The sequence below is a fragment of the Hippoglossus stenolepis genome, chromosome 9 (assembly GCF_022539355.2).
Source record: "Hippoglossus stenolepis isolate QCI-W04-F060 chromosome 9, HSTE1.2, whole genome shotgun sequence".
NCBI classification, from domain to species: domain Eukaryota; kingdom Metazoa; phylum Chordata; class Actinopteri; order Pleuronectiformes; family Pleuronectidae; genus Hippoglossus; species Hippoglossus stenolepis.
In genome coordinates, this window is record NC_061491.1 from 22000558 (window position 1) to 22013033 (window position 12476).

Here is a 12476-nt window from a genome sequence, read left to right on the forward strand (position 1 = left end):
CACCAGAGGGCGATCCAGATGTTTTGGCTTGTTGGCATGTTGTCCATCTTTATATAACTTCTCACTGTACTGCAGTGATGTAAATAGGTATTCCACTCTAAAGAGGATAAGACTCGTGTATATACACATACCTAAGTCTTTAGTCTAGTGAAACCCAAGTTAAAGGCTAATGGGCTTTGTCTGAATTCATGCAGTAGTGTCACCTCACTTGCGTCAAAGAGTGACTCGTGCGTGTGCTGGCAATGAGAGATCAATGAAGCGGAACTCGTAACCTTAGGGCAGCTAAATGTATGGGTGTGTAACTGTGCGTATCAGTGTGTGAGCTTGAGGGTGTGGACGGGCAGTTAAAGGGGATCACTCATTATCAGGAAACGAGTGGGTAACAGGAAAAGGTGGTTCTGTGTGAAAGTGTGTGTGAAAGTGTGTGTGTTTGTGTGTGTGTGTGTGTGTGTGTGTGTGTGTGTGTGTGTGTGTGTACATCTCACTGTACTCTCCATTCTAAACATGTGTGATAGCTACCATATGTGTCCTCTCTCCAACCTGTTTATAGAGCATGTAATATACAATGTGTTGTTGATGCGAGCGCTCGTACTTGAGTGTCCGATTGTTGACGCAAACCTGCGAGCGCCTGAGCAGATGCGGCGGCGTGACTAAGAGGGTGGTGGTTACCGGTCATTGGTGACATCATAATAGTGTGACGACCATGATGACCATACTACAGGAAACTAATCACACTGCCAGCTTATTCAACCAATCTCTCACTCTAACACATGCACAACGTTAAAGATCTAATCACAGTCATGTTGAAGCTGATACTCACAGATGTCGCGTAACAGAATCAGAACAGAGCCCTCCCTCATTCCACAGCAGTTCTCCGGGAGGTTCAGATACTGCAGGGAGCACAAACACATACACTTGATACTTGAATAATATAAATCACGGGAGGAAAAATATAAAAGGAGACAATTTAATAGTGTTTTGGAAATTGCTGCCCTTTTATTTGGCGATAAAACAGCTATTTTCTTGATTTATAAGAGTTTTCAGGACATCAGCTTTTTTTTTTTAATAAGGTAATTTTGTTGGAGCATTTTTATTCATCTTTTAAAAAACATGTTTCCGCTACTGGAAACTTGTGACAGTCCTGACAAAAACGGATGGTGCTGTTTTCCAATCTGCCCCCAAATTGGCCGCTTACTTCTTGACCATCCGGGATGCTTTGAAATTTTTATGACACTGTGGTTTGTAATGTTTGGCTTTTTCCTCTTCTGCTGGCAGATGGGCCCCAACAACGCCTCAGGCTGCACATTCACACAGTTTGTTTAAACCTGCTCTAGATTTCTCCTCCGTGAATGAACAGCAAGCAATCGCCCGAGTATCTTAAACTCAGTAAAATACAAAACATTATAAGCAATAGTGATATTTATGTTTTTAGTTGTGATGTGGCTGAATTTATTTCTTCTCAGAAAAATGCTGTTTTTTAAAAATTATATTTTAACGTTTTATTAAAATTTGAGAATAAAATAATCAATTGAAGATTGTACTGATGTGTTTGGTGATGTGGTTTATCCCAGACTTTTACCTTTCTCAGATCTCCTCCCTGGCAGTACTCCATGGCCAGCAGGGGCAGGTCATTGTTGGACACCAGCTCATGCATTCCCTCAGGAACCTCTCTGGCTGCAACAACGTTAACATTGTCCAACCTGAGAGAGACGAGATGAGCAGACTTCAGTCAACCAGGCGGCACAATGTCTCATCTCGTTAGTCACAAGAAAAAAGAAGAAATTAAAGAAGACGTTGAAAAAAAAAAACAAGCAATTTTTCCCCCCAGTATGTTGCTCTTCATTTGACCGCTTTGGAATCGACTTTTTGAAATCAACAAAATCCATCAAATTTCATGGTGAATAACTAACAGTTAAAAAAGATGACCCCCTTTCCTCTGACCTGCTGTATAACTTTGTCTGTTTCAAATTTCTTGTTTTTCTGATCGTCTCTCAGCAACACCCACTTTTAAGCAAAACAGAGAAATTTAAAGATGACAAACTCAAAGTGATTCCAGATCCAGCGGGAAAACTGTTTTCCACTGAAACCATAAAATTTGAAAACGTGATCAGTGCATTGCAACAGTTTCAATCTTCACTAGAATAATGAGTCATCAGTCGTTAAATTGTTTTTATTCTGTATAACTGTAGTGTTTGGCTATATGACCATCAATCAAATCTAGACAAGATTAGAAGTGGAACAGTCAGTTTGTGATAGGATCCTTTCTAAGTGCTGCCCATGTGAAAAATATTTCTCTTATCTTAGTTCTGCCTCTCTGAGGATTAATAAAAAACATTTTGAAGAGTGGATAGAGTCACAGTTTAGGAGAGTGGGATTAACTGTGAACCTGCATGAGGTCGTGGGATAAATAAATTGTTTTTCTTTCTTGGTTTTAGGCTTAAACATTCAGCAGACGCAATTCACTCTCTATAAACACGTCACAACTCAAAAACACTGTGAGAGGGATGTGTTTTTAAGTGTATGTGCATGTTACCATCTTTTGTTAAGTAGCTGTAATAATATAATGGTGGGTTGCCATGTATTTGTCCCCTGCCCTGTGGTTCTTCCACGAGTCGAGCGTGGGTGCACGTGAAAGTTGCGGTTGTGTCAGTCTGAAAACAACACACTTGTTAAATTGGGATTAGAAAAGAAGTGGGTTTATACTCATGGCTGCACCAACAAATGATAAAAAACACACAAATCTTACATTTCACAGACAATAAAAAAAACCAGCATGAGCTACAATTCAACTCCAGTGACCCAACACCAAAACTGAAAGTGCTAATAGATGTCACAGACGTGTGTGGAAACACAACACACAACAAACCAGAGTAAAATGAGGAGGCGGCTCATTAGTCAGTTAGAAATAACCACCAAATGACCAGAATAACCCAGACTCCACGCTGTTCTAACTATTTTATGTCTTGTGTGATTTTCTTTTCTATTTCGGTGAAATAGAAAAGAAAACAGTGGTTTCTAAACCGGTGTCACATGTGATGTCAAACTCATAAGCACCCAGCTTGTCATGGAATATACAACAGTGAGTCACAACAAGTCAAACCAAAACTCTTCTTCGTCTCACATGCCAAAACAAGCTTTAAGGCAAAGTATGAAGAAGTTCAGACGGTAAAACGTGATGGGGAAATCACCAATTTCTTCAGACAAGCTGAAGAAACAAATGTGTCACACATTAAGGTGCTGTGGAGAAAGACACCTGAACCTTCAGTAAACAGAGACAAGCTTGAGTGAAACGCCGTCATCAAACAAAACAGTTGGTAAATCTGGTATATTTTACTCTCTGCAGATCACAGAACAAATATCTGAAGATTGATTTGAAAGATGTTAACACATAAGGTCACTGCCTGTAAAGCTCTGTAAGCTTAAAACTGTGAATGACAGATTAGGCCAACATATTCAATATACAACATAGATAACATTACATTCAAGTGTGTTAATGATAGGGACATTTTTGTTTTTGGACACTTGTCCCTGCTTGGTTTTCTCCTCCTGGTCGTGTGCGCTGCTGGCTGGGTTTGACCCCCACTTCCTGTTTCCTCCCACCAATCTGCCTTCATACTGGCTCCTCATCAGGAAATTTAACTCCACACCTGAATGCTGTGTAGGACCGGCTGGATCACTACCTCTTTGCTAAAATGGTGTAGTATTCACTCTTTGGCCAAAAGGTTACCAGTTACAGTAACCCGCTTGTCAACCTGTCTCCTCCACCTGCCAGTATCACCAGCTCCACACTAATCCCCTGCACTCCACCTGGACCCTCCCCAGATTCACTCTTCCCTGAGCCTAGTTTTTGATCAGCTCGGCTCATTACACACCTCTTGTGAAGCACACGCACATTTTTGTTTAAGATAAATTCATCATCATTTAAACCTCCTCGTCTTTGTGATCTGTTCTGAGATTTGGGTCTGACCTGTTACACATGACATCAGTCTGACTCTATAAAAACTACTGTGTTGATTTACTTATATGGTTCATGTCTGTTTATGGGTCAATGACGTATAAGGATTTTCAACAGGCCAATTTTAAAATACAAAAAAAAAAGAATATCTATTATAATTATTCAAACATTAGGAATGTTGTGTACACATAAAATCATATAAAAATGTCAAATTATTTGATTTTAGTGTTTTTCCATCTAGATGAATTGGCCGTGGCCTTAAAAAATGTCATGTGGTGCGACCGTAATTTATCTTAAAATGAATCAATTTCCTTAATATGCTTCGATTTTTTTTACAATTTCTCAATAATATAAAGTCATTAGTAACAAAGTAGTTGCATTTCTTTAGAGTTTTTGTAAATAATGATCTCATATTTTTGTTCTATAATGTCACCGTCCCCTTATTAAATGTGGTTAACAGACTTATTTTTCCGGTAAAGTGCATAAAATTGATAAAAATGTTTAAAAAATACCATTCATTTAAGCATACTGATTAATATTTCAGCCACAGAAATTTTATATTTTACTTTAAATTTAATACAGGTCTTGGTATTATTGGTCGCAGCACATGATGAGTGGTCGCTCCAAATGATATGAAAACCTCCTATCGTTTAAAAAGATCAATAAACAATAAATTCCATGCAAAAATTTGACTTAAACCAGATTTTATTAAAATTTCATAGAATTTTCATGAACACAAACATTTCCTAAACATTTTTTTAAATAAAAATCTCATCAAGAACGTTTAAGTGCAGCACACATTGTTGTGAACAAACATTTCATTAAACTGGCTGCTCTTGTGCTACATCTACACTACCGTTCAAAAGTTTGGGGTCACCCAGACAATTTCGTGTTTTCCATGAAAACTCACACTTTTATTTATCAAATGAGTTGCAAAATGAATAGAAAATATAGTCAAGACATTGACAAGGTTAGAAATAATGATTTTTATTTGAAATATTAATTTTGTTCTTCAAACTTTGCTTTCGTCAAAGAATGCTCCATTTGCAGCAATTACAGCATTGCAGACCTTTGGCATTCTAGCTGTTAATTTGTTGAGGTAATCTGTAGAAATTTCACCCCACGCTTCCTGAAGCACCTCCCACAAGTTGGATTGGCTTGATGGGCACTTCTTGCGTACCATACGGTCAAGCTGCTCCCACAACAGCTCAATGGGGTTGAGATCTGGTGACTGCGCTGGCCACTCCATTACAGACAGCATACCAGCTGCCTGCTTCTTCCCTAAATAGTTCTTGCATAATTTGGAGGTGTGCTTTGGGTCATTGTCCTGTTGTAGGAGGAAATTGGCTCCAATCAAGCGCTGTCCACAGGGTATGGCATGGCGTTGCAAAATGGAGTGATAGCCTTCCTTATTTAAAATCCCTTTACCTTGTACAAATCTCCCACTTTACCAGCACCAAAGCAGCCCCAGACCATCACATTACCTCCACCATGCTTGACAGATGGCGTCAGGCACTCTTCCAGCATCTTTCCACCTGTTCTGCGTCTCACAAATGTTCTTCTGTGTGATCCAAACACCTCAAACTTTGATTCGTCTGTCCATAACACTTTTTTCCAATCTTCCTCTGTCCAATGTCTGTGTTCTTTTGCCCATATCAATCTTTTCTTTTCTTCTTGGCCAGTCTCAGATATGGCTTTTTCTTTGCCACTCTGCCTAGAAGGCTAGCATCCCGGAGTCGCCTCTTCACTGTAGACGTTGACACTGGCGTTTTGCAGGTACCATTTAAAGAAGCTGCCAGTTGAGGACCTGTGAGGCATCTATTTCTCAAACTAGAGACTCTAACATACTTGTCTTCTTGCTGAGTTGTGCACCGGGGCCTCCCACTTCTCTTTCTACTCTGGTTAGAGCCCGTTTGTGCTGTTCTCTGAAGGGAGTAGTACACACCGTTGTAGGAAATTTTCAGTTTCTTCGCAATTTCTCACATGGAATAGCCTTCATTTCTAAGAACAAGAATAGACTGGCGAGTTTCACATGAAAGTTCTCTTTTTCTGGCCATTTTGAGAGTATAATCGAACCCACAAATGTGATGCTCCAGATACTCAACTAGCTCAAAGGAAGGCCAGTTTTATAGCTTCTCTCACCAGCAAAACAGTTTTCAGCTGTGCTAACATAATTGCACAAGGGTTTTCAAGGGTTTTCTAATCATCCATTAGTCTTCTAAGGCGATTAGCAAACACAATGTACCATTAGAACACTGGAGTGATAGTTGCTGGAAATGGGCCTCTATACACCTATGTAGATATTTCATTAAAAACCAGATGTTTCCACCTAGAATAGTCATTTACCACATTAACAATGTATAGAGTGTATTTCTGATTAATTTAATGTTATCTTCATTGAAAAAAACAGTGCTTTTCTTTGAAAAATAAGGAAATTTCTAAGTGACCCCAAACTTTTGAACGGTAGTGGACATCAACCAGAACTGGTGGGATGTTCTCCATAGATGGCGGCGTAAGGTCGAACACAGCGTTTGCCATATTTGTACTTTCTCTGTAAGCGCCGGATGCAGCCCTCCAGTTCTCTCTCTTTTTCTCTTTCTCTCTCTCTCTGTCAACTCACTTGACTTGGCATATGGAATCTCTCCCTGCTGTTTATTTCTCTTGTAGCTGAAAAAGATATGTAATGTCATGCCATAAATCAATAAGTTCTTTTGGACTAATGATAGATGAACATTTTAATGCAAATATGCATTTCGTCCAGTAATGAAAAACACATAAGAGCAATATGTACTTCATGTTGCTTTATTTGTAGTTTTCACTTTTTAAAAATGTTTTAACATACCTTTCTCTTCTCTGAGTAAGGTTCTCCGCTACAGGGTAAGAATTAACACGCTGCACATGGTGAGCGTTTTTTATTTTGCTTGGAAGTGGCATCTGGTCAAATAAATTTAAACAGTTATAAATAAATAAACACATAAATAAATAATAAATTACTACTAAATTCATAATAACCGAGATAAAATTACATGTTACATTTTGGAGTGGTATTTATTCATGATATTGTACAAAAATTAAACATAAACCGTTTTTCTGAAATATTAGAAAAACATACTCTAATTGCATAGAAATATTTTCCAAATAATACTAAAATAAAGTACTTTATGTATATAAATCATTAATTGAATTTAAAAAAGCCCCAAAACTCCCAATCTAAGACATATATCTGTCATGTAAAACACTCTGCAGTGGTCGCACCACATTTGGTTGCACCACATGATATTTTTCTAGTTCAGTCAAAATTCCCAGGCACAGAACTGGACTCCTAAATAAAACAAACTAGGTCAGCACAAAAGGTCACTATGAAATTTATAATCAAAATATATATTTTTAGAAATAACTTAGAATCCATAGTTTTTTTGAGGTCATACCACATGATATCCAAATGTGGCAACTACATTATTTTTTTCCAAATTTGAGAGAGAGTTACAAACCTGTTGCTGCTTCCATGGGTCCTTGGCAAAATGGTTTATGATGCAACTTCCTGTCTTTGAATGGATTTCAACATCAAAGTCCCAAATTGGTCATTTCTTGATTGGTCACCACATGATATTTCATAAAATGGACATCATCGGACAAAGTTTGTTTGTATACTATGATGGAAATATAAATGCAAATGCTTAGATTTTGAGTCATTTCAGATTTTTAGTAATTTCAAAGAAGTTTTCACAACAGCAGTCATGGCCGGACGGTTGCACCACATGATATTTTGACACTTTAAAAAACAGGAACATTTAAATAACTAACGGTTTTGGGAAATTTAAAGTGTGTACATATACGGGACAGGCACTACATATATATGGTATTTCTTTATGTATTTAAACCTTTTTTTAACAGAAGAAAATGCAGTCAGACAGAAAATATAGGCGTCACGTCAACGACCCTTATAGAACATTGTGTCATGTCATGTTTCTAGTGTGGTGGATTGTGGTTTGATGCAACTAAAGGTGCCACTCACCTCTTCATGATCTGGATCTCCAGACACCATCTCTCTTTGTTTCTCTCGCTCAGCTCCTGGCGACACTGCTTTAAAGCAATTTGCTCCTCTGTGTCCTGAAATCACACACACACACATGTACGCAACTTAAATACAAAATAAATGATCATTTTGTATGTCCAATTTGGCTGAAAACCCTTATTTTCTTTTTGATGATAAACAGATAATAGATAAGAGATAGAGAAGGGAGTTCATACAATGACAAAAAACATAACATGCATTGTTGTTCGCAGAGCACCAAACACACACTGGGCATTTGACGGCATGTATTCCGAAAAAGATGAGTAACACAGTTACATATCATTACCGTGTTCTCATGACATCATTAAGGAAAAGGCACTAACCCCACTTCCTATAATATGACCTGTAAACTAATAATAACCCACAATATTGTTGGAAATTTCCTATACAGGAAGTTTAGTCATCACAGCAGTGCCCTCTTCATTTCCCGCATTTTCTTCCTGTGTTTCCCATTTCCTCCACTACCCAGTCTGGAGTGGCACCGATGATCAGCACAGTGAGAACTTTTGAAATACTGTTAATAGCAGTAGAACAAATTATATGACAATGTAAACTAACTGATTTAATAATTGAGTGACACAATATCAGTTTATGAGCTCAAAAACAGATTTCAGAAAGACAAACTCTGATAGAGCTAAAAGTTAAAAAAAAAGAGCAGTCGTCAACAGAGATTGTTTTTATAAAAAACAAACTGGGGATGAGAAATTCCATTTTTATTTTTGCATATTTTCAAGCTGCCTGGATCAAGGAAAGTTCTAAGTTTGCTGTGAGTGTGAGTAACGCCATCGATGATGATTCTTAGAGAGGAAAAAGGAAGCTCCACTAAGCAGGCGTTTTCATATTCCCATGGTTTCCCCTGACTCTCATCCGGTGATTACAGTCAAATCCTAACAATACTGACACTATTTCTACTGAGGTAATTACAGAACTTCCTGGACTGATGTCATACTGGTTTCAAAAATCATGCAGGTGAAAACCCAGTCTTGAAATGTAGCAAATTCTCTAAAACAGAGATTTCAATTGAAAGTTATGTCATTGTGGTTATGTTTATGACAGTTTGTCATTTAGATTGGGAAATTTCTATGTAACCCATACAACACACACTTGTGAAACAAACAAGTGATTTGAGTTCTCACAACAATTCACACAGTGCAAACTGTTCTCAAGGTTTAGCAAACTGAACTCAACGAGGAAACATCTGTCCAAGGATTTTCAAGATGGCATTTTAAAGTTACAAGATTTAAATGTAAGACAATAAAGACTTTAATTTGTAATGTGTATGGCTTTTTATTGTTTGTACTAGTTTTATATAAATTGGTTTACCTGACAAAATGTATGTTTAAACATGGCAATGAACCTGAAAGGCTGGAGTGAGAGGTACCATCGGGTAAGACGACCAGTCGTCTTACCCGATGGTACCTCTCACTCCAGCCTTTCAGGTTCATCATCCGACATCGGTCAGGCAAGACCAATGTGGTGGCAGACTACCTGTCCAGATTGCCGCACAGCACCAATCTCAGGGAGGAGGGGGATAATGTGACGGAGCTGCTCCGCGCACACACACTCGCACACACGTACACACAACCACACACACGCCGACAAGCATTTTCGCGCTTCCTGTTACAGTTCCTAGTTGATCACTATTTAACCATCACCAAGCCCTTGACAGGGGAGTCTGAATCCAGTTACAGCATTAGACAAGAGTTTTTCCTGTCGGTTTGATTTTAAATTATTTTGTTTTGTATTTCTTGTAAATGTCCACGAGCACCTTGGAGAGCCGGCTGAAAATAAATTGAAAACAACACTTTTTTTTTTTACTACGCCTGTGTTTTCACACTCTTTGAGGAGTTTTTAAGAGAGACCCCGCCACAATGTTGCTGACGTCTGCTGTGGAATGCTAAGGCGACTTAATTAATCATTCATCTGAGCACAGTCAATCTATGTTCATTAAACATCGGCATCTCAGAAGATTTTCCAGTCATTCGTTCCACTATCACTGAAAAGCGTGCAGACTGTGTACCTTATTCTGCCATCTTGTGACATTCCCAAAGCCTCCAGTTCCCAGCCGCTCCTTCAGCTCCCAGGACCCACAGCTCTGCTGCTGCTGCAGGGGAACTCGATTCATGGCCTCCTCAGCTGGTCCTACAGCAGCACAGCAGATAACAAGGATACAACTCAGTACACAGTCACACTAGTGGCTCTGTGAGGCTCGCACCAGCAATAAATAAATACAAATACAGTGGATACATGAAAAATGGGGATGTAACTTTGCCACAGTCATGAGGATTTATTCTGTGAAATCTGCTGATATGAGCCAATTGCAGAATAGACCATAGAACTGCAGGTTGTTGCTATATGTCATTTTGATTCCTCACAGTTGGAAAAGCACAGGTAGAAATAAATCATTAGGAATAATATTGATATTTTATCCACCTTTGTGCCTCATTTTCAGGGTCTTGGTGTTCGCATACTGACACGACTTTGACACTTAAAATAATGGAGTCTGCTTTAATGTTGTTTTTCTTTAAGATTCTGCTGTATGAAAATAAACTGTTACAGTGAAGTTTTTCATCTCCACAGTCACCAAAGTGCTGCTCATTGTGGGGCCTGTTGGGTTCCTCTATACATGTTAAGGTCTTGATATTCTATGTTATGATTTGGCTCTTAAAATTGAATTGAATACCATTTTTGCTATGAATTTCTGTGAAGTACTTTGTAACCTTGTTTGCTATACAATAAAGTTATTATTATTATTACAGTGCAGAAAATGCCTCAAAAGTGCTGCTATAACATAATTTATTTGTTCATCATCACTGACATGGTGATTTTGTTTTAAACACTTATAGACACATACATACTATAAACATTGATATTTCCTCATTTCTATTCTAAAAGATGTTTGTGTGGGTGTGAAATGATCTCTAACAGTATATAAGGTGCTATAGACTTTATATACAATCATCTAAATCAGTTATTGTTGTTTCTGCTGCTGCTGTCTGAATTAAATGGTCTGAAAAGCATTATAAAAATACAATAAAAACTGTTTACAGTATGTGTTTAATAGGAATACTAACATTACTAACAATATTAGTAATAATAGTAACAATAGGATGGTAATGATAATATAAATAATAGCTGATTTATTACAAATATTCTGTATAGAGTTGATTTAATACCTCATCTTCTATTTAAAAGTCTACAAACATGACTGTGGTTGTGTATGAACTGAAGCTAAGCTAAATGTTGTTTGTTGCATCAATCGCCATTGAACTAAATACAGTTCACACGATGTAAAGAACCAGCATGAACCACACCGCTTCCTCTTCACCTCCATGTTTCATATTGATATCACCGCTCTGAACACAAACATCACTTTTCTTTCTGTTGTTGTTTCCTGAAGTTTAAGTTCTTGTTTTCCCCGTTTTTATTTGAAAGCAGATAACCGCGTCAAAAAGGTAAATACCACAAACTAAATCCTACCTTAGACCCCGAAGGTGACGTTTACACCTGAGTTTCTTTAACACGGTGTTTATCCGGCCTCTAAACCGAAAGTTAAACTTTGAACATTTGAAAGTTTGGCGACACAAACAAATCTCCACAAACTTTCTACTTCCTGGTTCTCGTGTTTCCTGTAAACCTGCAGAGAACCGCCCACAGGAGGCAGAGTCCTCCGCGTGACGTCCAGGAGGGGACTACTTTGTGCAGCGGATTAATACACAGTCTGAAAGATGAGTGTGACCCATTCAGATTTATTAATAAAACATGAATCATGTGTTTTCATTGTTGATTTGTGAGCCACCACAGCCAAACTTTAAAAGTACAGACATACATATTGTGCAATTGAAGTCTGTCGATCTCAATTTAGCAGATTCATCCAACTCCACCATGTTACCAGTTGGTTATTTCCCTGCCCCAACCTAACTTAACTTAACCTAACTAAACTAAACTAAACTAAACTAAACTAAACTAAACTAAACCTAACCTAACCTAACCTAACCTAACCTAACCGAACCTAACCTAACCTAACCTAACTTAATTTAACTTAACTTAACTTTGAGAAGTGTTTGAGTCAACAGAACAGAACTTTTGAAGTTATTCTCCACCCCCCCCCCACCCCCACCCTGTAGTCCTTCAGTGTTCTTCAGCAGGTCCTGTAGCAAAGTAATTATTAATTTTAATCTCTTGATTTGAAAGTGGAAACATGAGTTTATTGTAATTCCCCCCCAAAAAATACACACATTTTTCATGTTAGTCCATAAAGTGCTGTAATGGATTAGATGTATTAGTATCTAATGATATGATTAAGGAGACCTGGTGCCACTATCTTGGGAAAGAAGGTACCACGTTCATACAGGAGGTTCAGTTTTACGACTTGATTGTATCAACTTCCCATTCAGGACAGTCACCCTGTATCTGCTTTCGTGACCTCATCTTCAGTATTTCCTC

General features: G+C 38.1%; 1 protein-coding gene across 2 annotated transcripts in view; it reads right to left on the bottom strand.

Annotated features, from left to right (window-relative positions):
• Positions 1-11674, bottom strand: part of ikbkb (inhibitor of nuclear factor kappa B kinase subunit beta) — a 20948-nt gene extending 9274 nt beyond the window's left edge. For both annotated transcript variants that reach the window (XM_035165159.1, XM_035165158.1), the window contains exons 1-5: positions 11511-11674; positions 10051-10172; positions 7971-8065; positions 1580-1700; positions 821-890 (exon numbers count right to left, since the gene is read on the bottom strand). In XM_035165159.1, the coding sequence (XP_035021050.1) occupies positions 821-890; positions 1580-1700; positions 7971-8065; positions 10051-10155 (391 nt within the window). In that variant the 5' untranslated portion in view covers positions 10156-10172; positions 11511-11674. The remainder of the gene's footprint in view (positions 1-820; positions 891-1579; positions 1701-7970; positions 8066-10050; positions 10173-11510) is intronic.
• Between the last annotated feature and the right edge of the window lie 802 nt (positions 11675-12476).